Here is a 27,977-nt window from a genome sequence, read left to right as displayed (position 1 = left end):
AAGTCTTTTTCCATTATGTTCTAGCTTCACCTCCACCACATGAAATAACATGTGGTGCTGAAGTCCAATATGACACAAGAAGCTGGTGCATATTTTTTGTGCATAGATAAGCAAGGCAAATCTTGATGAGATCCCACATTAATGATTTACAGACAGAAATACAGAGTTTAAAAGAGTGGAAGATAGGAATAAAGTTATCCCATGAGATCTGCAAACATGTCTGGAAAGCCAGTTTGTATTTCGGATTTTGAAGATTATGCTAAAAAATTTCTCCCCAAATCAGTGTATGATTACTACCGATCTGGAGCGGATGACCAGGAAACATTAGCAGATAATGTGGCAGCATTTGCAAGGTAGGAGGATCATTTAAGGTTGTAGAGTGCATAAGTTCTGCGTTATTAGTAATGTGGTGCAATATTTTTTTTGTCAACAAAACTCCCTTTTTTTGAAACTTCTTTATTTTTAGCAAAATAACTCAAAGAATTCATTTGCAGAATGTCTGTCTCTCCCCTTTCTTTTCTTTACCTAACATTTTCTATCAAAAAGCAGTCCCCAAAATCCACTAGGATGGATTTACCTTTACCTGCATTTTGTTTCTTTTGTACTAGGAAACAAACTTTGCAGGTGTAACCAATAAGCTGATGAAAGCGCAGCTTCTACATGTTAAGCTATAATACAGGCAATGCATTCTTGTATTATTGTGCTTTTTAGGTCCTGAGTCAGTTTTAACACAACTGTTCCTCCTAAACGGAGTTAATTTTGTGGCCTTCCCTGGTAAGTCTGTGCAACGCTGCTAAATTGCAGCTGCATAACCTAGCGGTGTGCTCTGGAGCAAGCCCTGAAAGCCAGTGCTCAGTACTATGTGGCTGCTGTGTGACTGCTATGAGGCTGCTGCTGTGTTCAGATTTCCAACAAAAGGCCAGCATTTCACCATGAAATATCGTAAATGATAGGTACTATTGTAAACCAGTTTTGACCTGCAGACCATAGCTCTGGGCTCCTGTCGTCAATACCTCAAATCACTCAACCCTTTGTCCCAGAAGTGCAAGGTCAGCACAGAGTAAAGCAACATTTCCTGTCAGATTCAGTGGAAGAGTGTCAAAACTCATGTCAAATCACTTTGTGTTATGTTGGCTCCCCGTTCCCTGAATCTGTGCTGCAGCTCTGCTACCAGAACATCATCCCTAGCAGAGCAGAAAGGAGACAATGCAGCCAGCAGGCTGATCACCCCATCCTGGTTGAGCCCAGTCAAACTGTTTAAATGTGCAGGTGTTAACTTTCCTTCTGTTACTGTCTTTTGTTGGTGTGGACATCTAACTCCCCTGCACTTGCCTTTTACTAATCTCTTAAAGCTTTGTCTGTAATCTTGCTGTGTCTAACAAACCAGAACTATTTTTCCCAATTTATCCTTGGTCTTTTTCCCTCCCTACTTTGATTTTCTTTCACAAATGTCACATACCCTGGCAGCATGGCTAATAGTTTCTGCCTTGAGCTCAAACAAAAATGTCAAACGTGGACAGATGTTGTATGCTGCATCGTAGGAGAGGTTAGGATCACTCAGCATCTTTTTTCTTTTAATGTCAGACTAGGGTAGAAATTTAAAGTTGGCACTGATGAAGAGTCATCGAGTGAGCTCAGTCTGATCTGAATGGGTGTGGATGTTCCCATGCCTGTAGAGAAATTTACTGGGCTGGATTCTCGTGCCCGTATGGGGTATGCCTCAATTCACCACAGTACCTTCATCTCACAGCACCTGCCACTAGTTGGACTGAGGGTTAGAGGAAGGGCAGGTATTAGTTTCAGTGCTAACTTCTGGGCAGCTTGCTGAGTTGGGACCTGCACGCTCAGGGGGAGCTGGGTGCTCGAAAAGAAACACATAGCACCGGGGGACTGAGCAGAGTGGCCACCAAGCTACCTGTTTCCCAGTGTCTGAAGTTGAGGAGATGCTGCAATGGAGCTCTCATCTCTTTCTGAGCCTATTGCAGTCTGTAACCTCCTGGGAGATGAAAATGTTCCTGTTGACAAAGGAAAGGGTTGTGTGGGAACACTTCTGGATTTCAGAATGAGTTAAAACTGGAGCAGCAGTTTTGAAGGTACAAGTCTTTTTAATTCAGGCACATTTGGAGTTAAATAGTTGCCTGTAGCTTCTTGTATATCCAGAATTAAGTGATTTGTACAGATAAACACAGAAAGCTTGTGGCAGAGCAGAATATTAATGCTGTAGAGCAGCAATCCTAGTTACTGCTCCTGTTGCCTTTCCACATGTTGTGAGCAATTCAACTAGAAATCTCATGCAACTTTCTTAAGATTCTAGAAAACTTGGAAATTCATTTGGTGGCATTTCAAAAATCAGCTCTAATGTTAGGGACATGCATAGAAAAGCTTTAGCGTGTCAGAAGAAAACCACTAAACTACACTGCGACTGGTTATTCCAGACCTTCCCTCTCTATGCAGAAGCCCCCCTTATAGACTGGAATTTTCTTGTGCTTGGTGTTCATACACAAATGAAATGATTGCTCCAGGGAGCAAATAGAAGCAAGAAAGGGTGTAATAATGCATTTTTGTTGAATGTTTCTAGATGCTTTGTAAAGGTTATTTACCCTAATAAGAACAAAATAAAATGTTAAGCACATTCAGAAGTGATCAGAGGTAACAAACTATAATAGTGGTGATTTTTTTTAAACTACTAACTACTGGAGCTAATCATGGTTACACCATGAATCGTAGATCTAATCTGTATGGAAACCAGCTAACAAAAAATGAGTATGTCATGTTGCCATTTTGGTATTAGTGGGGCTAGATGTTAGTGGTGAGAGCAGCTTTGCTCTGAAGTTGTTTCCCACTGCAGGAGCAGACTCCTCTCATACAGGCCTCCTTGCATCAGCCTGGTCACCGGTTGGATTCACCTCTTTCCTGCAATCTTTCATGGTATTTTCAGCCTCCAGTTTTAGGCATTCAAAACTGCAGAGCTCCCAGGGAGCCTGTGACTGAGGGTGATATTAATTAGCAATGCCTTGAACAGCCTGAGGGCATGCACCTTTGCCAGATCTTGGTGTGACTGAAATGTCTGTGTACCGGCTTCCTCCTCCTCAGCAGTGAAGTTAGAAATGGGGGCAGTTCTGGAGGTGGAAGCTGTATTTCTGTCTTTGCTCTCCCTTCATTTGCCTGAGTATTAGATGATCCTATTCCAGCAGTTGCTATAGACCATTAAAATGTCTTCCAAAAGGCAGTTAATAAAATCTACGTGACTGACAAAGGGGATTTACTTTATTAAAACATCAAACAGAACTTATCAAGAGCCAAAGAGAGATGGCATGGGCCAGAAATATTGAAGTCAAAACTATGCCTGTTACCATCCCTTCATTTCACTTCCCCTCTCTCTCTGTTCAGACCCAAGCACAGACAAGTGCAGTGACGTGCTGAAGGCCACCTAGTAAAACAGTGGGAGAGCTGGGATCAGAGTCCAAAACCCAGACACTGCTGTACGACACACTGTCCACTGGTTTCTGAGAACGGCAGCACTGGCACGGCTCTTCCTATAAGAAAGGGCAACGTAACTGAAGTCACCTACCAGATGGTCCTTCCCCTTTGTGAAGGTGAACCCTGAACCCTCCCTTCTTTAAGGGGATGTTGGACCTCTGTGGAAGCATGTTGAGGGCGGTGCTCCATGGGGTGGATCTCAATAGCTACAGTGGTCCATACCTGTAGCTGCTGAGGACCCCACGTGACAGTGTATTTGTGTTTTCTTAGCACATGGGATGCTGTGGTTAACAATTTTAGACCATGTGTAATGGCTTCCTTGCAGCGCATCTAGAGATGTGAAACTTGGTATAAAAATTTGAGGTTATCTTAGATTTTAAGACTAACTTCAGCCTGAGTGACCTCAAAAACCTTTGTTTTTAATATGCTTCTGTGAGAGGAGCATGGTCTCCTTTATCCTGCATCATTACGGATGCAGGGCTGCTACTCACTCTGGATTCAGTCCCTGACTTGCCTAGTCTTTGCCTTTGAGCATGTTATTGGTTATCTCCCTACTCCTGAGTGCAGATCGTGGGTAAATATAAAGTAAGATGGACTTTACACCCACAAAGATCACAAAGAGTCAGATGATTTTGTGAAAGAAGTACAAAGAGCTTTGCTTCCAATGACCAGAGAAATCTCATTTTGATTTCTACTGTCAAAGGTTTAGTAAATACTGTTTCAGGACACAGGGTTCAGTCTGTTTAAAGATGATTACAGTATTTAAATATTTATCGGTATCTATATAAACATTTGTATTTAAATGGAAAAGAAGAAAGCATGAAATTGAACCAAAAGCATGAATTCTTAGCCAGTATTTTTGTGATGCATGGTGCTAGATTGTTTAAGTGAGATGGAATGATGGGACAGTTTCTATCTGGAAAACAAAGAAAAATCAGTCAAGTTTGTGAGCTCTTAAAGTTTTTGGCAACTTGTAAATGGTTGCATTTACAATGAAAATAGATTATTATTAAGGAGTGATCTAGCAAATGAATGGCTGTTGATAAATAATGCAATACCTTTGGAATGGCCTATGCAATTTTTGGAACAGCACAATTCATATCCATTTGATAAAATCAAATGTCCTGGCCTTTTGACAACACAGGAGCTTAAAGTAGTTTGAACTTATAATTAGATACTGGAGCATAAAATGCCCCCAAAAGACCAAGGTTTAAGATGAATTCAACACTAGGTACAGTCGTTCTTCTCTTGCTTCCAGTTTATCTGACATTTGATTGGATTGAAGAACTGGTGCTTGCATTTCAACATCAGCATTTTCCTGCTAAGGCCAGATAATTTTTAATTCAGTTTCCTAATGAAGTGGAAATGGCACTTGCATCAGTGAGGCATTAAGGCTAGAGACAATAATTTAAGGTGTCAGAGCATACATTATTCCCTATGGCATCCGACTTTATTCACCTTGCATTTGTTGTGTCCCAAAACACCATGTGTCCTTCCAACAATGTGCTGTCTGGTGATTAAATTCACACTCAAGTTGTCAAGAACGCAACAGGCCTGAATAAAGAGTAGATTTTATGGCAAGGTTTGGTTGGATGCCTTTGGCTTGATGGCACTCAAGAAATCAATCTGAAATCACCTCTTTCAGCATTTTAATGAGGGTAGAAGTATGTGTGTTTAGGAATACATTTCTGATAATCTGCTTTGACATGTTTTGCCACTGACTTCCCAGTGGCATTTGAAGATGATGCATTTTGTTGTCATGTACCAGGAGCTTGTTTATCAGTGACAGCACTGATGCATATTTTCTGTAGATGTACCATCATCTTGTAGCTAGGTATTAAGGGCATTAAAATGATTGGGCACATGCTTTTTTTGACCAATATTCAAATTAAGGCTGAGAATGTGATTGGGGTCAAACAAGCATGTCAAGTTGCAGGGAGAGGAAAAGAAATGAATGCTTGTAATAACAGGTTGGTTACATTTCTGCAGTGTCTTTCACCTCAGATTCAGCATGCTCTGAAAAGAATTGCTGTGTGGATGGTGATACATCCTGGTAGAGAAAATGTATTTTCCTCAAGCAAAAGCACCTGTTGCTTGGCCTTGTGCAGCAATAGCACGCGCCCCTTGTGATGGGAAGTAGAAGCTGTAGGGGAGATCAAGGTTATCAAAGAGGGTTGGAGCTGGGATGAAGCCTTTGCCTGAACTCTGTCCTTTCCAAAGCACACTGCTAGCAATGCAGTGTGAAGGGATTCTTTAGTATGAATTCAGAGAGAAATGAGAACAGCTGCTTGAAAATGTGCTGCATTTTGGAAATTTCAGCAGTTTTTCAAAGCTGAAAAAGAGTCTGAAAAATGAGTGCTCTCCTCTTTATCTTACTCAGTTGCAGGATAATTTACATTCTGAAATTTCTGAACAGGGAGGGAAAAGTGAAGGGGGGATTAATGGGCTTTCCCTTTCATCCTTCTTTCAAAACAGCTTTCAGCTGAAGTTGCCTGAATTGGGAGAGCTCACTACCTTCCCCAGTGCAGCACTTTCCCTGCAGCTGGGAAGAAGGATGCAGCAACTTGCAATTAGTGATTATAGCATGCAAGCGTGGGCCTTGCTTAAAAAGGTGTGGTTGACAAGAAGATAAGTGACAAATGTACAAGGTCTTTACAAAATATCTTGCAAATGCTTTTGCTCAAAAAATTGGAGGAAGCACGCCTTGTGTGGCAGTCTAACAAATGTGTGCTCTGGTTACTGGGAAATAATGCTCTTGGCTTTTGCTTACTGCTGTTAAGGGTATATCCCTATGGCTTGTCCAGAAAATACCCAATTTCAGTTGTATGGTAAACTCACAGCTGAAAAAAAATCCACATTTGATAAAAGCTGTTGGTGCTTTTGTAAAGAGCATAATACTAAGATGATGATCCCTTTGGTGTTGTTTGTGGGACCCAGTAAGTGCTCAATTATGAGAACTGATTTGATGCTGGTCTAAAGTGTGCAACCTAATAAGATGCAAGTAGAGGAGAAGCCACAAAATCAATCAGGAGAAACATTTATGTTTAAATTCTGGGGCTAATAAATCTGATGGCCCCAGAAAGCTTTTGGACAGAGTTATTTGATGGTACATAAAGGTGAGTGGGGAGGAGAGCGTTTATCGCTGCTTATAACAGCGTCATTTTTTTGGTATACACTGTTGGGGGCAGGTAGGGGATTTTTGCTCTTTCTGCTTATTTTCTGAGCTAAAAGAACTAAAGAAATTTTGGTTCTTCAGGACTGACGCTCAAATGTGTGCTTTGAAATGGCAGTTGTTTACACCACGTAAAAAAATATCTTACAGGTCAGGGACAGCTGAGAACTAGGTGGCTGGAAAAGGGTAAGATATTTCATGTCCTTATGCTTTTGAGTTACTCTGTAAAATTGAGCAAGATTATTAATTAATTTGTATTTGCTGGGAAAAGATGCCTTGAAGCTGGGAGAAAGCCCTTGGAATGAAGATTAGGAAGAAGGGGGGAAAAAAGTCATGTTTTCTTTGTCCCACCCTCAGCCTGTCCTCCCCTAAAAAATAACAATCTGACACAAAAGCATGAAAACAAGTTTGAGGAGATATAGTGTGTGTCTTGGCATCAAATAATACAGCTGACTCCCACAACTACATCTCTTCTTCCAAGCATCATAACCATCCTTCTCCTCCCTGGGGAGCGCTTTCTGAAGAACGAGCATGGCCTGGTGCTCTACAGCATAAGAAATTTGGGTCTCATCCTGGCTGTGTCTCAGGCTTCATATGGAAATGAAAACTGATCTTCCTATAAAATGAAAAGACTTTATTCGTTTCTTTTTTCTTTCTTTCTTCCTTCCTTCCTTCCCAACCACCCTCAACCTGCAGCTTAGTATGCAAGCTCAAGCTGACCGCTACTCAGAGTCAGAGCACGGTGTGAAGATAACTGGCTCTGGTTGTTCTCTTCATGCTAATAATAATAATAGTATCTTCATGCTAATAATAATAGTATCCATTCTAGGCATTCTAGTGCTGAGCAGGTAGTCAGGTTCAGCGGTACTAGAGATTAAGCTTTTAATTATTATTTTTTAATTGAAATTCAATAGCAATCGTCTAAAAGTGCAGTCTTTCAGAGAGAAGGATGCATTAGTGAGACTGATGCAGAGCCTATTGCTGCTTGCAGAGAACATTGGGACCTTGCTCAGAGCACACCCCAAGAGCCAGCACCTGCTAATGCACACCCTCTTGTGGCTTGTGCTAACAATGGCTGCGCTGTGACGTTACGTGGTTGATGAGAAAACGTCCCCTTCAACGGGTACCCCCATGAATGCAGCCATATTAATATAGGTTTGGATGCTGCCAGTGCTGTCTAGTTGACCCTGTGACAGGGTTCATTGGCCTGTGGTGCCCTCATTTGGGAGCGGGAAGGAGGTGATAAATTTGTGTGTCCAAACATGTGATGTCCAGCCTGATTGCATCTTCAGGTGTGTTGTGTGCATTTTAGTTCTCTTTTGGAGTCAGCTTCCATTTGTATCCAAGCTCAAGGAGAACGAAGCCCTGGGTTGGTGTGGTTTCTGGTGGATGCATTGGAAGCAAAGCAAGGTCAGGAACAGTTGAGCAGATTCAGGGCCGAGTCATTCAAGGACTGGATTGTAATTTAGTCTCTTGGAAAGTAATTGTGCTACTTGGTCTTTTCCTGTACCAAATTACAGTGGCTGAATTTGGTCTTTTCCTGGAAATGTCAAATCTTTGCGGTAGGCTGGGCTGCTCCTGGGGCTGCAGTTACTTTTCAGCTAAGCATGTGATGCACAGCAGCCTGTGTCTGCTGGGGCTGGGGCTTCTCCAGGCCTAGCGGCTCTCTAAAGGTGTCAGCAAGGATGTAATGCAGTGAATGTCCGCACCCCGCTGAGCTGAGAAAAGCCAAGGCAGTGATCTTGCTCACCTGTTTTCCACTGGAAGAAGTGTGGCAGCTCATTTTTCTCAATGCAGAGACCCAGAGCCCAGGGACAAGAAGGGGTGAGAATGCTAGCCAGGCTTGTTTTATCCAAAAATCCTGTATCCTTTGGCTCCCTGGCCCATCAGCCAAACAACTGAGGGAGCTGAGAGGGTGACTAATTTCTTCTGTTCCTGCACACCTTCTGTCATCCAGTTCTGTCCCAAGGTTTTCTGGGAAGCTGAGATTCACTAAATGTTCTTTTGCAGCTCCCATCTTTTCTTTCAAATGATACCAGCCATCAGTTTTCAAAGGATCTTTGCCTCCTTTACCCTCCATTGCTTTTGGTCCTTTCTTGCCTGCTTCTTCGTCACTTTGTACATTTTGCAGGCTCTCTACAGCTCCAGGTCACACAATGTTCTGCTCCAGCAATCCCCTACCTGGTGCCTTGTTGCAGCATCCTCCCCTCCATTTTTCACCAGTTTTCTCCTGACAACAGGAAAATCTGCTCCTGTACATTAGGAACTATAATTCCAGTGATGCAGGTATTTTATTCTATTTATTTGTCAGGTGGAAGCTGTACCCCCGGGTGCTCAGGGATGTGTCTGTAATGGACCTGTCAACTTCAGTCTTAGGGCAGAAAATCAGCATGCCCATCTGCGTTGGAGCAACTGCTATGCAGCGCATGGCTCACGCTGATGGAGAGCTGGCTACTGCTAAAGGTAAACCGTGCAGCGTCCCTGCAGTCCTCTTATCACTGAATAAACAAAAAATGGTGGGAAGGGAGCAGGTGGGCACTTGTTTCTGTGTCTTCAGATGGAAAATGTAGATGCCCAGGACATCAGAAAAGGAGGTGACTTTGATCTGGATCCCACACTTAAAGCACACACGGGCTTTGCCCAAATACCTTCAACAGTGGTTGCAGTCTGACACATCTGAATAGCAGTACTTAATTTTTAAGGGTGAAGATGGAGGGGAAAAAGTGCTATTAGCTTTAGTCCATGTCACAACAAATACAGACTACAAATACAGCTTAATGTGGAGAACTGGACATGGGAGACACAAAGTGCAGCAGGTTGTGTGACCCAACTGGAAGAGGCCAAGGAGAGCATCTTATGTCCCTCTGTGGGTGAACTGGAGCTGTGTGATGGCTCCAGGAGTCCTCTCTTCAGCCCTCTGTCTGTTGTAACTGTCTTCTGTTAAAGATTGTGTCTTTCTGGAGAAGTGGCAGAAACATTTTTGTGATCTTCTGAAATACAAGTACATCCCTGTCTTTGTAGGGCTACGAGAGACGACAGTACTTAATGAGTGTGACTGCATTATGTTAGTCCTGTAACTGCTGGCAGGTTGTTTTTGTACCACTTCGGCCACACCTTTTTAGGAAAGCCATTTGGTCTTGTTTTTGGAATGAAGTGGTAGAAAAATCACCGTTGTTGTTGTTGCTTTTAAACAGAAATGGCAATTAAAATAAGTAAATAAAAGCTGCCTGTTTCTGGCTTGACTTTGCAAGCAGTGGATACTTTTTGCTTGGCTGAAGGGTCACCTGGTGCCAGAAATCTCCCCTTGGTGTCCTCCTTGCCCGCTCCACCGGAGCACCTGTCATGGTGTGAGTGACTTGCTTTCTCCTAACTATGGATGTTTCACAGGCTTGCAGGAATCCTTAATATCATTTGTCATCAAAATAAAAATTGAAAACATCTGTATATTTATACATTCTATAAATGTAAATGTGTATATATTTTCATGACAAGATATGCTTCCTTTCACAAGACTGTTTATGAACACCAGTGGTCATCCATGTCTTTGCCTCTAAAAATTCAGATACCCTTGCCTATCTCAAGACTTTTTGCTTCAAACATGGCTTTTTTTAGGACATCCCAGGGCTAGCAAGATAAGGGTCCCTCCAAGCTAGATGATACACGCAGAGGTTGCTGATGTGGAGCCTGCAGCCTTAAAGTGTGTGAGAAATGGGGTATTAAACAGAATTCAGACGTGAAAATTTCTAACTCCTTTAACCCAAGTTGCAGAATGACGCAATCTCAGAAGAGGCCACGTGGTGTGCCTGCTGCATACAAAAAGCATCAGGGTGTGCATTTCAGTGCTCCAATGCTGGTAGAATGGAAGCGGTTACAAAACAGATATAGTCCTGTGAAAACAGAAGTAGTCCTGTGCATGGATGAGCTATTGATTTAACAGCAATTCCATGACCAATGCAGCAAATGCTAGTGCGAAGTGAGCCTGATTATATGCCCTGCGGTGACAGCTGGTCTTGATTCTTGTTAAAATGCAGCATTGCTGGGAGGTTCACTGGTGAGCTGCAACACTTCAGTATTGTCATCCAAGACCTTCAGCAAACACAGCCTTGTTGTGAGGTTTAGACTTTGCTTCTCAACAAGCAGCAATCTGAGTTGTCCTTTCTGCCGAAGGAGGCTTATTTTAATTTATAGGATTTTTTTTTTTTTTTTTTTTTTTTTTTTTGCTAAGAGATTTATTAAGAAGCCAGGTAGTATGCGTATTGTATGTGCAGGCAAGTTCCACACGATGGAGCTCGAATACCTCGAACTGGTTGGAGAAGCAGCGTCCTGTCAGCTGCGTTAGTGCTGTCCTGGCCTTTGGCAACGCTTGCAAATTATTTCTGGCCCAGGTTATGCTGGGAGGAAACTCTGAAGCGTAATACTGTTAAGTGCAAACACATTAATGCAATGTTAAGAGTGAGATTAGAAATACACAAAACCCAAGATTTTTCTTAACAAAACTATCCACCAATATGGCCTGGCCACAATTTTAAGTCATAAATCTATAACTGCATATAGAGTTGAGTGATAAAATAAGGCTAACTACTAAGTCTGAGTTATGGTTGTGGTAGATAACTTAATTTTGGAATTTCCTGACTCTTTTGCACTTAGTTTCAAACTGTAACATGATTATTGCGTTTAATATTCCTGGATTTTCAAGCTAGGGGAGAGCTTAGGGTATTGGCAATAGTCTGAATATGTGGTCAAATAAACATATCCTTGGGAGTTGATAAATTTTTCATTGCTTTAAGGACAGTGTAATTAAAATCACACCCTCTGTATTGCATTAGCATTTCTTGTAGAAAAAAATTCCTCAGTTTTGTGCTCTGTTAGAGGTGGAGCAGGGCATTCAATGCCAAGCTTTTGGTTTGACCTTATAAGATGACAGGGATTAGCTGTAAAGTACACATTTGGCTTAAAGCTTCCCTTAAATTTGGGACATTTGGGATCAAGGGTTTTGTTACATCCAACTTCTCTTAAACTTAGTGATACCTCAGAAATACAAGCGGCCAGACTGTTGGTTGCTTTAAATCCACTTTTGTTTCAGCTGCACTGGTTGATGCAAGTCAAGAAAGTCTGATCCATAGTCTCGTGGCTTTTTTGAAAGCACTATGTACTTGTAAGCTTGAATTTTGGCTCAGGTGTATAGGAAACAATGCATGCAGCTGTTGTGACAGCCCTTACAAAGCACAGCATCGTCTGAGCCTTGTCCCCTCCTGGCTTGAGTAGCTGTAGGACCAGGCATTATGAATCCTGACTCTCAGTGGGGGGCACAGCAGCTGCGCAGAGGAGTGCCCACAGTGCACGTGTGTGCGTGTGTGTGCATGGCAGTACCCTGCAGGTGCTACAAGAAATGTAGGTGCCAGGTTGGGATTGAACCTCAGGAGATGATCTTGGATTCGCATCATCTTCACCTACAGAACAGGGTGGTGCAGGTAGAAATAGCAAATTTTTTTCCCCCTATGTTTTTGTATTTCATCAGCAATGTCTAGTCCTACCAGTGACTTCCCTTAAGCAACAGCATTGTGCTTTGATCTGCTCTGCTCTTCCAGTGTGTTTGCCTGCAGGCTGCTGCATAAATGTCCTCTCTGGGGAGAAGGGCATCGATGTCATGCTGTCTCTCATTAGGTAAAACTTCCTTTGCAGACCCCTTGCTTCAGGGCTTGTTGTGTTTTGGGGAGTTGCTGTTTCTCCTTGAGGGAGGCTCCTCCACAAATGACCACACTGGTGTAAAGGAGCATGTGTCTGACTTAAAATAGGTCAAAGTCTGGCCACTTGCCTTAAACACACCTTCATCCACAATTTGGTTTCATCAGTAAAGGTTATTTTGGGGGGAAAAAAAGTTGAATTGTGATATTAAAAGTTCCTGATGGGAGGCAATTGAACACAATGTTTTTAAGTTACTCCAAAAGTTAACTCCACTCTGAACAGTATAAGCTGTAATTACGGTCAGAACTTGTATAGCTTCAAATTCCAGAGGTTGGATTTTGTTATACTTGTTAGCTAGACTTTATATATAGTCCATACAGGCTGCAGTAAGTTTGCTTGTCAGTTTTCTTTGATATATCTAAAAGGACGTGGAGTCCTTCCTTATTGAGTGCTTTCTCATACTTTAAACAATTTCATGGACCTTGGCAGAAGTTATTCCTTTTTTTTTTTTTTTTTTTTTTTTTTTCCAGGGCTTTCTTCAAGTATATTCCCTAGCATTTTTGTTGTAGTTCATCTGTGGCAATTTTTCAAATACAGGATTTTCCTTTTCAGTAGAAACTGAAAAATTGGGAGGAAAATTGTTTTGGATTAACTGAAATGTTTAATTTGATCCAAAAGGCAATGTTTTATTTCACTTTCCTACTAGCTAATGCTTTTAACCATAGCTCACTTTTGAAACAAAGTGTTACCTCAGAAGAAAACACTTCCACTTTGAAAATAATCAATACATGACATTTTGACTTTGGTGAATTTTTCTTGTCCTTCCCACTCCAATTTCAGCTTCTTTAAAAAATATTTGCCAAATTCAATGAATAATCTTAGCCACCATTAAAGAGCAAAGGGCTGTTCTCTAAACACTTTTCAGCAGAATTTTTCCTATTTTTCCCCCTGTTTGTCCATTGGAAGATTCACTGTTTCTCAATGCAAAGACATTCATTTCCATCCTGACTTCATGCTGTGCTTGCAAATCAAAGTGATCCCCATGTTGTCTTCTGTCTGTACTCACCCATGAGTACGTCTCATGGTCCTGTAAACAGCACCCACCTTTAAGTACACTGAAACAAAATCTTGTGCAGTATCCAGCTGCTTCGCAAGAAATAGCAATTTTCTGAAATCTCAGTTGATCATGAATAGAAATGTAGCATTATTTTATCAAGATTTCTATTGTTATATAGTGATGCTAATTGCATAATGCTGTCTTAATTCTTACCGACTGATTACTGATTGATTCTGTTGGTTTAGCCTGTAAGTGGTATTGCAGTACCTGACTTCTCTTAGATTTACTGAAAATCAGGCTGAGCAGTTTGATTGTTTTCTTGGCCAGATCCTTCAAAAATTTTGAATGCTAGTTGTTTAGATCTGATGATTTTATATTTACTCTGCAATTGCTCCCAAACAGCTTTCTGAGTTACTCCTGACTCAAGAAGGATTTCACCATCACCTGTGATGCATCTGCAGTCTGCTTTGCCAAATGGAGAAGAGGAATACTGGCTGAAAAGCTTTTTGCCCACTTGTTTACCTTCTGTCAGCTCTATCATTTTCACTTAGACTGGGATCAATATATTTGTTCCCTTGGCTCTTAACAGGCTTCTAAAATGTTTTTTGTTTCTTTAATGCTGCTGAACATCTGAATTCAGGTTCCTTCTGCTCATCTGATGTTCCCATGACTCTGAGCAAAGGATTTTGTGATCTGCTGTTTTTTGTGCTCAGCCCCACAGTGACAACAGCAGGACTTTGCACCCATCTCTCACTTGCTGCTTATATGATCTAATAAAATAAATTTCAGGGTATGGCTACTACACAGAGTCATTGAAAGGAAATATTCATGTGGGACAACATGGGACCTGACCCTGACTGCCCCCAGAGATGTGTATGGCCAGGGGACTTTCTGGTGCAACTACATACAGGTGCTCTGCCATGACAGCCCTTCAGACCTGGCAGTGTGTTTCCCTGCTGCCTTCCTGCCCAGCTGACAAAATGTTGTGTCAACGAACTGTAGGCCCAGCTTGCACAGAGAGTTTTGAAAGGGGTAAGTGAGGTAAGTCTGGGCAGGGGATTTCTCAGCCAAGTGTGTTTCGTCAAGAGAGCAATGTTAAGTACTTTAAACAACTCTGTTTCTTAGGAGATGCAACTCAAAGAACATAGCTACTTCTCTTGAGAAATACCACTGTGCCAAAAGGACACCATGTTGATCCCAAGCTTGTCCTTTGGCCCCGAACATGGGGACAGTGGATTCAGGGAAAAATGACCACAGTGGGGCTTTTTGGCTGACATGCTTCCGAGATGCCCCTAAAAGGCAAACAATGGGAACTCACAGAGCAAGAGAAAAATAGCGAGATTTACCATTTCCATACAAGGAAGGTAACCCTGACAAAGAATCAAAGGTTAAACCGGGATCTTCTCCAGTGCTCTCCACTGAGGTATGTTGCCTCTGGATTGCCCACAGGAATAAACTCCGTACCTTTTCTGTATCAGTTAATGTAGTGATATCCCATCAGAGTTAGGAAGGAGACATGGTTTAAAGATGAAAAAAGGGCTGAGAAACGTTATTATAGAATCGTGGGATGGTTTGGCTTGGAAGGGACCTTAAAGACCGTCTAGTTCCAACCCCCCTGCTGTGGGCAGGGACACTTTGCACTAGACCAGGTTGCCCACAGCCTAATCAACCTGGCCTTGAATGCTTCCAGGGATGGGGCATCCACAGCTTCCATGGGCTACCTGTTCCAGTGTCCCACCATTATTGCTCTGTTCTCCTGTGGACTTCATGGGTAGGTCCTGTCCCATGGTCAGCCTTGATTTGTTGCTACATAAAATAGTTCAGTTGAATTCCCCAAGAAAGAAGACAGTCCTATTTTGGGGGGGGGTTATCTTAATGAAAATAAGTGTCCTTGTATCTCACTCAGTTCAGGTGTTTCCAGTGGCTCAGGGCAGGTGGGAATGGGGCTGAGGCACCTGTGCCCATGCAAAGCAGCTGTGGAGCAAAGTCTGTGGAGGTCCTCTTTCTTAAGCACCCTGTCATACCCCAATTAGAGGTGCATTTGGCCTTGAACTAAGGTGGAGTACAAAGAACTTAAAGCTTTATCATCCTGATCTTGACAACTCCCCCTAGCCTCCTGTGTGTGCATAATGCCATGCTTTCTGCTCCGTCACTGACCTCAGTGGGAACCTGCAGTGTGTACAAAGGTAAATGTATGCTTTGGGCAATGCTTAGGATTTGGGTTTAAAAGATGACCTTTAAAAAAAAAAAAAAAAAAAAGGGTGATTTGATATGGCATGAGGAAAGGCTGGTTTAAAAAAATCTGATGTTTAAACTCTGGCAAATGTCACATGTTGCTGCAAGTTTCCCATGGGAATACGAATCTAGGACTGACTTGTAATAGTAAATTTAAGTATTTGCAGCACCCCTAAATTGAAATGTAAAATATAGTTGTTAGAGGAAATGAACTGCTTCTGTTTTCTTCAACTGCAGTTTTGTATGTAAGAAGTATATTCTGGCAAATCCAGATTTGAGGTAGGGAAAAAAAACTGGCAATACTTTGAGACTATGTATCGTATTTTTGAAAGCCTATAAAATCGTCAAAACCTTAAAAGTGATCAAGGTAAAAATGTAGGTCGACTAAAACTGAAACCTGGAATCTCCAAAACTTTGAAAAATTTTGTGTGCATATACTTTGAATTTACCATGAAAATAACAGAATCACAGAATCGTCTAGGTTGGAAGAGACCTCCAAGATCACCCAGTCCAACCTCTGTCCTAACATTAACAAGTCCTCCACTAAACCATATCACTAAGCTCTACATCTAAACATCTTTTAAAGACCTCCAGGGGTGTCCAAAATACATGTGTTGAGCTGGTGCTTTACCAGAGAGTGGTTAACTTTAAAAGTAGAATGAGGGAGGAATTTTGTGAGTACACTCATGAAAACTCCATAACCTAATTTGGGATAGTTGAACTTCGATTTTTGTCAAAAATCTAATCTTAAATAAGATGAAAGTGTTACACATATACATACAGTGAAAGTTGCCAGATATCCAGGTAAGTTGAAAGGATATGGTATTTTGTGTTTAAAATCTTCCATTAATCGAATATACTGTGTGGTTTCTATTTCCATTTCTGCTTTTGCTATTGTTCTTCTGTCCTTAGGGCTGTATATATTCAGAATAAAAGTAAGAATAGAAATAAATGGATACCTAAAGACAAATTGAACCATAACATTTACATTTTTCTGTTATCTGATCGGAGAGTTTTGCAATTGCTGGGTTAGTAACCCCTCCCTCTCTCTCATTCATGAACTCATATTTGACAGAGCAAAAGGAATGCTGTTCCCTTGTTTCTTAGCATCACTTAATGGACTTGATAGAGTAAATCACTTATAATGGGATTTGTGACAAACCACCACAGCTGATCTGAGCAGGATTTTAAACCTTCAGTGGGTTCTTCAGAAGAAACTTACTCCTAGGTATTTAATCTGTGAGAGGGGACTATTTCCAGTAATTTTAAAGAGACTAATCAAAACCCTCCAGTAATTTTAAAGAGACTAATCAAAACCCACCACATTGTAGCCCTTTGGTTCTTTGCAAGGTCTGTGCATGTTCCACCATGGAAAGCTTGTGCTCTCCAGCACAGCCCCTCTAAGATGTGCAGAAGGATTTTATTATTATTATTATTTACTAGTGTGAGCTAGGCCTGGAATTTTAAATTGGTCAGTTGTTTCCTTTTACTTCTCTGAATCTGATTGTATTTTGAGTCAGTTAATATTTATACCTTATCTCAGACCAGATTTTTGTTCCTGTATATTGTAGTCAAGCAAATATAGCAGCAGCAAGAATAATTGAACATGACTTTAAAATTGCAGTGATTGAAGAGGATGGCTGTGGTGTGATGCAGTTCACCTACCTTTTATCATTTACATGTGATCTATTCACCAGAGGCTGCCTTTACAGCCAATGAGGAGAATTATACCCTGTAACTATTTCACTTCACTGACTTCAAATGGAGTCTAGGAGACCATCCCATATGCACATGCTTGTATTTGCTCAGATACATCAATCTTAATAAATTAGGCAACAGATGCATTTCCAATCTGATTGACAATGAAATACTATAGAACAATTGACCTGTGAGGATTATTCAGCAAAGACTTCAACAGTTTGACCCACTTAGCCTTTTGATTAAGTTGCAGCCTGATTGCAAATGGTGGTGAAGAAAATACAACACAAATCGGTGGTTTCTAATGCACCATTTCTTGGGTAGGCAGAGGGTGAAAAACACTACCTTACCTCAATTCCTTACCTCAAGAACAGCGCAGATGCATCTATATCGGTTTGTGTTACATGCTGTCTTTTGTGATGTATACCTTTTTTCTTTTTGGAAGTAGAAGGTGAGTTTAAGTGGGCAGCACTTTCTGAAGTTTGCTAGATGTTTCTTTAAGCTGCTCCTTAAAATCTGCTGATTCTGCAGTTTACAGCTCTTCATGAGGTAGCAAAACCTGCAAGACAAAAAGCATGGGTATTTTCACTGATTGAAAGCTGCCTTGTGGCTGTATCCAATTCGTTTGAAAAAGCTGTTCATAAGCTTCGACTCTGACATTTGTAATTCTTATTTAATAAAATGCTGTCATAAAGACCACTTTTTAATGCCTTCATGGGCTGGAGATGAGGTTTTGAAACAGAGGTCCATTTACATTAAAAAAAAAAAAAAAAAAAAAGTGTGCTGTGGTAGACCAGGAAAAATAGGCTTTATATAATATTTAAGTTTTACAGTGTCATTTCCTTTATTTTACATTAAGTGATAGATTACTTCTAAAAGAATAAGTCCTGTATTCATAAAAATGTACTTGTATGAGGCTGGCTGGTTTGCAGTGCAGCCCAGTTTGGAAATCACCCTGTGGAAGTAGCTGGCACAGAGCCTTGAGCTGCTTGACCCCATCTAGGATTGTCTGGTGATGTTTGACCATAGAGCTGCTCGCACCTCAGGAGTGATTTCACTGTACAGTTATTGAAGGTGAAGGAGGAAAGTGCAAATAACATTTGCTATGAACTCCCAGCCCTGTGGAGATTTTTGGACACCACTTGTCTGGTGTACCTGCACATATTCTTTTTCTCCTTTAGGGACTTCTGGATGCGGACTGCCACTTGAGGTGTTTCACTTCCAGCAAGACCAGATTTTTATCTTTAGTTTTATTACTTTTCCAGAAGAGTGACACTTTATGTGCAGGATCAGGTGATGGGTGTTGAGACCCACTCCTTTAGGTCATGAGATAGGATGCAAAGATGTCAGAGGAAACACTAGTGGAGGTTCCCCCTCAAATCTTTAAATGCCCACCAAAAAAAGCCCGTAGAGGCACTGAATCTAAGCATCATGTTTGCTCTGATCTCTAGGTGAGAGTGTTCATAACATTGGCTTTGTAGTCTTAGTTTACCACCACTCTTCTGAAGGTTTGGAGCTGGATAGGAGCCCTGTTCAAAGATTAGTTGGAACAAACTCATCTTTCAGTTTATCAGTTGGAGAAAATGTGATTAGCTACCTAATCTGTTACCAGCTGAGACATACTACAGCACCCTTTTTCTTAAGTTTATTAACATTTGTACTGCGTACCTATGTATGCTTATTCAACTTGCACTATTTTACAAGCAAGTACTTCACAAACTGATGTTTTGTCCATTTGCATGAAACGGCAAATGAATAGCAGGATGATGTTTTAACATTTTAGCATAATACAATATTGAAAAACAATCTAAAAATGCAGGCAGGGAGGAAATAAAATTCTTTCATGGATTGCATGCAAGAAACTGAAATGCTCCCCTGTGAAACTGACCATCCTTACAGCTCATTATTAATTCATATGGGAGGGACAACGTACTTTAGCTGGTGCTTTTGGCTTACATCTGTGGAAAGTTCTTCTGTGGAAAATAAGAAGCCCTCAACCCTGAGGCCAGTAGCTACCTTTTTATAATCAACAAGAGCTATAAAAACAGCAACACTTGCTAGACAGGAGATCTTGGACAAAATAGGGATCACATCTATGTAATAAGGTTGCCTGCTGGACTGTGTCCTTTTCTGTTTTTATGCCCTGAAATATCCTGTAGGGATGAAAACAGGCACTTGCTCAGAAAAGTCCTAGGAGACACCTTTATTAAAAGTGTGTTTAATGCTAGCAAACATCTGGGGGGGGAAGGGGAAAGAAAGTCAAAAGGCTATGATAAAAACTTGGAAAAGTAGCAAGTGCTCGAGGGTGCACATGTGGCAATGGCGAGGAGGACCAAAGAGCAATGTTGACAGTGATAGCCCTAAAATGCCAATCTGCAGCAATGTGGCAACATTCCAAAAGCTGGAAATATGATTTTTTGGGGGGGGAGGGATCATTTAAGACTGTGTATGCGAGTATGTCCTTAAATGCGTGCTAAAATTTCTCGACAAGTGTTAGCCAGACTCTAGGAGCGTACAGACAGGCTCCCCATAGGAAGAAGAATTAGTAATGAGGGATTAGGCTTATTCTGATTATAATGCCTTTTATTTCCAATATTGGAACAGGAATCATCCCAAACATGCACACAGCAGTTGCCAGAAATTGGCCAATGAACACAGAGAATAAGCCAGAGAGCTCTCACAGCAGCCCATTGCTGTTAGTAACTGCTAACTATTAACATAGCATGCGCTGAAAGACTACAAGCACATTCACACTGAAGAAAGGCAGCGTGAAAGCACATGCACTGACACTCTCTCATGAGCCAAGTGCTCCTGTTTAGAGGAGCCTCTGTCTTTGGGGCAGTCTTGAACATGACCTTGTGTTCCTCCAGCCTGCCAGGCCATGGGGACAGGGATGATGCTGAGCTCCTGGGCGACCTCCTCCATTGAAGAAGTTGCTGAAGCAGCTCCTGACAGCCTTCGCTGGCTGCAGCTTTATGTGTACAAGGACCGGGAGGTTACCAAATCCCTAGTGAGGCGTGCGGAGAGAGCAGGTTACAAAGGGATCTTCGTGACGGTGGACACGCCATTTCTTGGAAGGCGCATTGATGATGTGCGAAACAAGTTCCAGCTTCCTCCCCACCTCAGGTAGGTGCCTTCCAGTGGGATGTGGGATGAGCAGGAGTTGGTATGCTGTACAGACCCTGACTAATACTTGCTGAAGTGCTGGCACAGTGGTAGCAGCCAAAGATTGGCTGGAAGGGTAAAGAATGTATGGGTTGTGCAGGACTTGGGTTTGCAAAATGGAGCTAAAAATCTTGCCAGAATCTTGTACTTACGAGGTCCTGATACTGGCCACAGTATCATGACATATTTTAAGAGTACTGTGTTTGCCCTTGCTCAGAATCTGGAAATGAAAACAAAATGGAAATTAAAAAGAAAAAAAAAATATGTATTTTGAAGCATTGATTTGAGTTCTGAGTGAAAGTTAGTTTTGAATGTTATTAATGTAGCTGAAGTGCTCTTCCAATGTCTCCTCTAACTGTTATGTATGTATGTACCAAATGTAATATGAACATACCAAGAAATACAAAATCACATCCCGAGGTTCTTCATTTTCGTTATACTCATTTCAAAGGTAAGCCATGGGACTGCACAATAAATGTGATTGTTCACCTTGGAGGTACAAAGCTTCAGAACATGGGGTGTCCGATCCCCAACTATATGCCAGTCCTCGAAGCTAATATGTGAGATAGCAAAGACTGACAGAACAGCCTTAACTTTGCCTCTGATTTCTACATTAAAGAACAATCTTATGAAAAAGCACCAGAAGAAATAAAAATCCCTGACAAACCTGACACTAAAATGTAGTACTCTGGGATGTATACGCCCTGCGTATTAATCCTGCTATAGATCTGTGATTGACAAAGCGTTGTTGATACACACTGTCATTTTACCCAAGGAGAAGGTATTTTTAAGAGCTTTTTTTAGGGGCAGTAGGGGCAAAACCCCATTTTAAGGCCTGGGGTTAAAGTTAAACAGTTTTTGAATGAGAGTCAAATAACCCAAAAGATATTTGAGAAAAGCAATAGAGCATTTCAGAAACACTTTGACCCCGCCTGACCCACCAGTAACAAGGTTTTGTTTGATTGAACCATATGAAATAATATGAAGTTGAAGTAATCTTTAAAGGTTAAAATTCCTTCAGATTTCAGAATGACTCTCAGTCAGTGTTTTGTTGCAGAGTTGGTGGTGAAACTCTCTAGTGTGGGGCTCTGCTTAGTTATGTGATAACTTTTTCTTGGCTTCAGATTTTCAACAAAGTTTCAAAGCAACAACAAGGTGCCATTGTGCTCAGAAATGTATGTAAGGCAACATTCATTCAAGTGTTGATCTGTATTTCACAGTCCAAGAAAAACAACAGTTATTTATATAATCTTATCCATGGTTCTATTTTTCTCTGGGTACCCCACCCTTCACAAACCAACAGCTGAAAAGCTGAATCTTGCTGAGAGCCTGCTCCTTTCTCATTTTCTTCTTTGCCTGGAGCTGAACAGAAAACCCATGTGAAATGTTGCTTGTTACAGGCATGAAATCAGCAGTGAAACTAGCCAGTTTCCGTGCAAAAATAGTGTTCCCAAAATGTGGAATATGAGTATAAAATAGCACAACGTGGAATGACATGCAATTTCCAAAGAACGGAGCAATCAGCCTGGTGTGGAACAGAGGTGTCCTTGGTGGTACTGGTGTCACTGATGGTGGTTTGGTGTTTGTGAGCACTCGGGCACTCCATTTCTCTACGCACCCTCATTTCCTCCTCTCCTGCTTTGTCTAGTAAGACTGAACTCTAATGTCAGGGGCTGGTACTTACCATTTGATTCCTAGAACTGATTAGATTGATTTGGTGCTAAAGAGCAAATAGTAGCTAATGTTTTTGTATGAGCTTTGTCTCTGGACATTTTACAAGCAAATGTACACAAAAAAAAGATGAATTGTACACAACAGGAACTGTCATGGTTGTTGGTCTTGTCAGCCAGATGAAAATTCTGGTTTCTTTGCAAGGCTTCATGCAGTTCCATCTAATTCATGGAACTTAGGAAAATTTCCTTTCCTTTTTCTCTTTTACCATCTACATGTTTCCCAATTTCCTTCAGTGCTTGAATCCCCTGGATTTGAGGGGGGGGGGGAGGGAGGGGGCGGGAGGGGAAGGAAAAGTGGCAGCAAAGTACTTGCTGCATGAAATCTAAGGGCATTTCTGCTATGGATACGGGTAAGTAGAGGTGCACTTCTTGACGTCTGTGGGTCCTGGATTATGTTATGAAAGATCGATGTTCTCTTAGTACGTGTAGCCTTTGTTGCTCAAGAATCTGAATGCCCCACAGCCTCTGATGCATTTATCCTGGAGATACTGTTGTTCCTATTTTATGGTGGGAAACAGAGGCAAAAGGAGTGGCTAAGGGTTGTGCCCGATGTTGCATGTAAGGTCTATGGCAGGATAGATGGTTGGGCCCAAACCCTAAATTAGGCTTTTCATTGGGTTTTCCCTCCTGATCGTGGATTTGATGCTGAACCTTTAGATTTTGGACTTAACTCTATTTCCTTCAAAGACATGAGGAGTGTTGCCTTGGGCCAAAGAAATTTGCACCAAAGTAAACAAATGTTTTGCCAGCAAATGGTCTTGATTTGACAGACCCTGATACAACATCCTGGGGTAGGCTTTTTTGCTCCTGCCCTACAATACAACACAAGTTTAGCACAGGTGTGTTGAATGCCGGCACTAACATTTTTATGACTCCAGTGAATATTTCTCAGACTATTTTTCTATGCTTTTTGTCATTTTAGATTAAAAAATTTTACAAGCAACAGCTTGGCCTTCTCCTCAGGAAAAGACTTTGGAGAAAATAGTGGACTGGCTGTCTATGTATCTGAGGCGATTGATTCAAGTGTCAAATGGGAAGACATCAAGTGGCTTCGAGGGCTGACCTCACTGCCCATCGTCACGAAAGGAATCCTCAGGGGTGTGTAGTTCTGCGGCTTTCTATGAGGCAGGCAAGGCGCTCTTTCTTGCATAGGGACCAGGCAGTAAGAAGTGCTTTTGCTGCTGGCACTTCTGTAGAATTGTATTTCTTTTCAACGGCAAGCATCTGCTTTGCTGACATTAAAGATGTCACATTTGTGTGCTGTGCAAAGTAGGGAAGATATGCCAGAGTCCAAAACTCTTCCTTGTGGATGGTTAGTATTTGGAAGGTGACAGGTATCACCAAATGCTCATCCATTTTGGTTAGCTTCAGTGCAATGGGAAATGGGGAGGGTGATTATTGTGCTGCTTCTGTATACAAGCTCCTCCATGTGGAAGGTAGTCTCTGAAGCAGACAGGTTTTTCTTCCTGTTGACCAGCAGGAACTTAACTTAGTGTTGCTGTCTGGGGAAAAGTCAAAGAAGGGGGTTTTGCATTTTGCTGGTTGAAGGTACAGGTCAAGGTTTGTGCCTTATCAGGCCTGAATATTAATAATTAATAATAATTCTATTTAAGTTCATAGGTTGGTATAACATCAGTGGCATTGGAAATCACATAGTCAGGAAGATCAAACTTGCACTTGTAAGCCCTAACTCTAATCTGAGTCGTGCTACTTAAAGGAAAGCTGGATTTCTGTTCTGTCAAAAGAGCACTGAAAATGATAAAATAGCTTCATATACTATGAATTATTACTGCAATCTTACTGGTAACTACGGCATTGAGAAAATCATTTAGAGAATTTTAGTGAGTGTTCCAGGACACAGAAAAGAGAGTAAAACGACTGGCCATCAAAATGGCTGTTAGGCCAAAATGATAAAATATTCTGCTCCACGATTTCGAGTGACATTTCTAGTTTTTTTTGCTTAAAGACAAAACCGTTATTCTGTGTTGAGATGAGCATTTGGAAGGATGAAGCCCTAAGTGGTTTCCCAGTATCTTGCAATTTATTTGATTTTATTTATTTTAACTGATGCCATAATTTCCCTCATGGTGTTGCACTCCCAGTTCTGGAAAGGAGTATTTTCTTATTATGGCTTTTTTTTTTTTTTTTTTTTCAGCTGATGATGCTAAAGAAGCTGTAAAGCTTGGGGTAAATGGTATTCTGGTGTCAAATCATGGAGCACGACAACTTGATGGAGTCCCTGCAACTGTAAGTACTGGTGCCAGTACTTTGTTGCAGTTTGTAGATCACCAAAGATTGCACTAAAGATGTTATCCCCTTTTAATATTCTCTGGAGACTTCTGAAAAATTAAGTTACAGAACAGCTAAAGACAGAAAGAAACTCTCCCTTTTTCTCCTTTCAAACCTTTTCACCTTTGGAAAAGGTACAGGGTGGTTAAATTACAAGTTTTTTCCTTCTTCCTTTTCCTTGTCGTGCTACCCTGTACATCTTCAAAGGTAAAAAGGTAAAAATTGAGAAGTTCTCAGTTGACAAAAATGAAAGAAGGAACATGAAAAGGGTTGTGTTCAGGCTGAAGGAAAACCCCCAAAATTCCAGTCATCACTCATCATGCTTCATTTGGTGTGAGAAAGCTGCACAAGTAAAGAGAGAATGAATGGGAGGAGAATCAAAGCCAAGATGTGACTCTTTCAGTATTCTTAATGTGCCCTTGATGAAAAACCTCCTGTTTTCCATGAGGATTTTCTGGAGGGAGAAGAGAACAGGTAAGGCCTTTTCCACTGCGGGATGTTTCATATGTAAAGTTTTAGGAGTTCAGCCCTGCAGGCCCACTGCTGTCCCCCCTTCTTACTCTGAGGCTTTTCTCCTTGGGGGCAACTGAGGATTTCACCAGCTGATTCCTCAGAGGTCTTCATGTTGACCCATTGATTACTGTTTTTTTTTCAGAGTGTGGGTGCCTAATGCTTCTGGAATAAATTTATCTTCTGTCTTCTTGTCACCTTTTAAGAATGTATGCCTCAATTTTACCAAGAGTATTGGAAAAATCTTGGGCAAGTCTGTGTGAGGTAACCCAACAGGAAGAATGTATGAGGATATTGAAAAAAAATTTGAAAAATTAGAACTCAAGAAACAGAATTATTATTTTTTTTTTTTGCCAAGTAGAACAAATTAAACTTCTGAACTACTTGTTTTGAGTTATTCCTTTGCGACACTGTTCACTGTGCAGATGAGAAAGCACTATCAAAGCTGGCATGTTCACTGGATTTCGTCTTACAAAGAACTATTTCACAATGCAGTTTTCATAATGTAAATATCTGTATGGGAACATGCAAGTGTTTCTGTTTTTGAAACAATTTCATGGCTTTCCAGAACGTGAGCTGAACCCGAGCTGGTTAATATTTCTAGTGTCTAGTTACACATTGAGGAAATCGATGTTTTAATTATGGTTTGCATCATACTTTAGTTATTATAGCACTTTAATGTTGGTACGGTTTGTCAGGATGTAGAAAGTGGTCTCTGTATATGGAAATAGATCCAAAATATGTTTGGCAAGAGAGCAAAACCAAAGGGAGGGAAAAAAATCACAGCAAGTGCCAAACTTCAAGAAAATTTTAATCCAAATCTAAAAACAAACTGTACTTTCAAGTTTTTTTCCCTCATCTCCTGGTCATTTTTTATCCATTAGAAAGGAAATGAATTGCATCCGTATTTGAAAGACATGAATTTGTATGCCTTTTGTCTTACTACCACAGACTGTTTCCAGTCTCCTTAGGACTTGTCTTCCAGTTCTGTGTCTTTCCTGATATTCATGAAAAGGAACCGTTTAGACATTATAGGAACAGTTGCTATGTAATGCTTGAGCCTTGAATTCAGGAGGTTCATCTCTTCCTGGGACTTCTTGCGTGGTGTTGATGTGTTAGTAAATTCCCTGGATACTTGTCTGTACCTTGGGAACACTAAGCATCCTTTCCCCTTTACCTTTACCACTGGTGTAGAGAGTTAGGGGAGATTGTTAAAAGCAATATACATGGACAGTAGAAGAAAACATTTTCCACCTTGCTCAAAGTTCAGAGAATGCTAGATTTTTCTTATATGAAGAAGCTCCTTCTACAACTATTCCTGTAATCAAGATGCATATTCAAATGGAAAAATACATTCTTTACTTTTTCTGTCAACTCCAAGAGCAAGCTCCTCATGACACATCTCTTACTCAGTGTCTTTATGTACAATGCCCACTTTTGTGCTCCTTGGTGCTAGCTGGCCCTCATTAACATTAATAATGACTTCAAGGAAGAAAGTGAAGGTGGTTATTTAAAAAGTCAGTGATTCAATTTTATCCCCAGACTACTGAACACTGAAAGTTTGGGGAGGGCAATATCAAGGAGCAGACTTCATCTGTGCCTGGTATTTCTTATATTCTTCACAAGTATCTCATACTGGCTTGTGTTGGATACGTGTCATGGGATTAGATGGATGTTTTATGTGATCCTGCTGATTCTCATTTTATTTATGTGACTGTCCAAGTAAATTTGACCTTTTTATGTATCCACTAATACACTGTAAGTCACTTCAGTTTTTGAACGCAAAGCTGTATTCTTTGTGCATACAATTAGGCAAGAAATTACTCATTTAGCTTTTTTTAAAGCTTGAATTCAAAAAATAAATTGTGTCGCAAAAGTGTACAAGCTGTATTCCTGGTTTCACTCTTCTAGATTGATGTCTTGCCTGAAATTGTTGAGGCTGTGGAGGGGAAGGTAGAGGTGTTCCTGGACGGTGGTGTAAGAAAAGGCACAGATATTCTCAAAGCATTAGCCCTGGGTGCCAAAGCTGTATTCATCGGAAGGCCTCTTGTCTGGGGCTTGGTCTATCAAGTAAGTCACAAAAATCTCAAACTTCTGTTTTTAGATACCTGGACTAGCTGTTCAGGCTTACTGTACGTGTATGTGTATGTGTACATGTAGGGGTGTGTGTGAGGGAGAGGTTTCTGAATGCATGTGGTTATCCAGATCTTTATAATAATCTAAAACTTGCTGTCAAATACTTAAGCGTCAGTGTTGTCCATGAAATGTTCTTTATATGTTATCTGTATCTGCACACGAGCTACATGACCATATAATAGTGCACATTGTTTCCTAATTGCCTAGGGTGAAGAAGGAGCAAAAGAAGTTCTCCAGATGCTGAAGGAAGAGTTTCACCTGGCAATGGCCTTGACGGGTGAGACTTGTTTCCTCTCAGTAACAACCACCTCTGCCTCACATTTCCTCAGAGCTTTCCCTTGCCCTGTGCAAGGTGCTATAGTAACCTACAGAAGGGAGATAGAAATGTTTGCAATATAAACAGATTAAGCTGCAGAGAGATGAGAAAAGAGACTGCTGTTAACCCCGTCTTACATATGGGGAACTGAGTAGATTAAATAAAAACTAGTATAAAGGTTTTTGATAAGGAAAGTGATAAATCCATACAAATGAGTGGCAAAAGTCACTAGGGGGGTGGTTTTTGTTTGACAATGCAGATTTCAATGTGATAGAAAAAGGAAAAAAGCCTAGAACGGGATAGAAAAGTGGGGCTTTTGACCAATATGTAACTTGTCCTCTAGGATGCCGCAGCGTAGAAGAAATTAGCAGGACACTGATACGAAGACATGACGTACTGTTTTCCAAGATTTAGGTCTGAAGGTGTCCACCTCGCCTGTTGTACAGAAAGCATGCCACCAAATAAAAAGCAACTGTTTGGTCTTCAGGCCTCAATCTGCAA

The 27,977-nt window shown here is 41.1% G+C and overlaps 1 protein-coding gene across 1 annotated transcript; it reads left to right on the top strand.

The window, feature by feature from the left end:
* The first annotated feature begins 160 nt into the window (after positions 1 to 160).
* Positions 161 to 27,977, top strand: HAO1 (hydroxyacid oxidase 1). The gene is made up of 8 exons (XM_035321252.1): positions 161 to 353; positions 8,964 to 9,115; positions 20,198 to 20,453; positions 23,148 to 23,323; positions 24,381 to 24,472; positions 26,936 to 27,094; positions 27,368 to 27,437; positions 27,820 to 27,977. Exons 1-8 carry the CDS (start codon positions 202 to 204, stop codon positions 27,888 to 27,890), a joined length of 1,128 nt encoding a protein of 375 aa, XP_035177143.1. The 5' UTR covers positions 161 to 201; the 3' UTR covers positions 27,891 to 27,977.

The sequence above is a fragment of the Oxyura jamaicensis genome, chromosome 3 (assembly GCF_011077185.1).
Source record: "Oxyura jamaicensis isolate SHBP4307 breed ruddy duck chromosome 3, BPBGC_Ojam_1.0, whole genome shotgun sequence".
Classification (NCBI taxonomy): domain Eukaryota; kingdom Metazoa; phylum Chordata; class Aves; order Anseriformes; family Anatidae; genus Oxyura; species Oxyura jamaicensis.
This window is presented reverse-complemented; position numbering and strand designations above follow the sequence as displayed.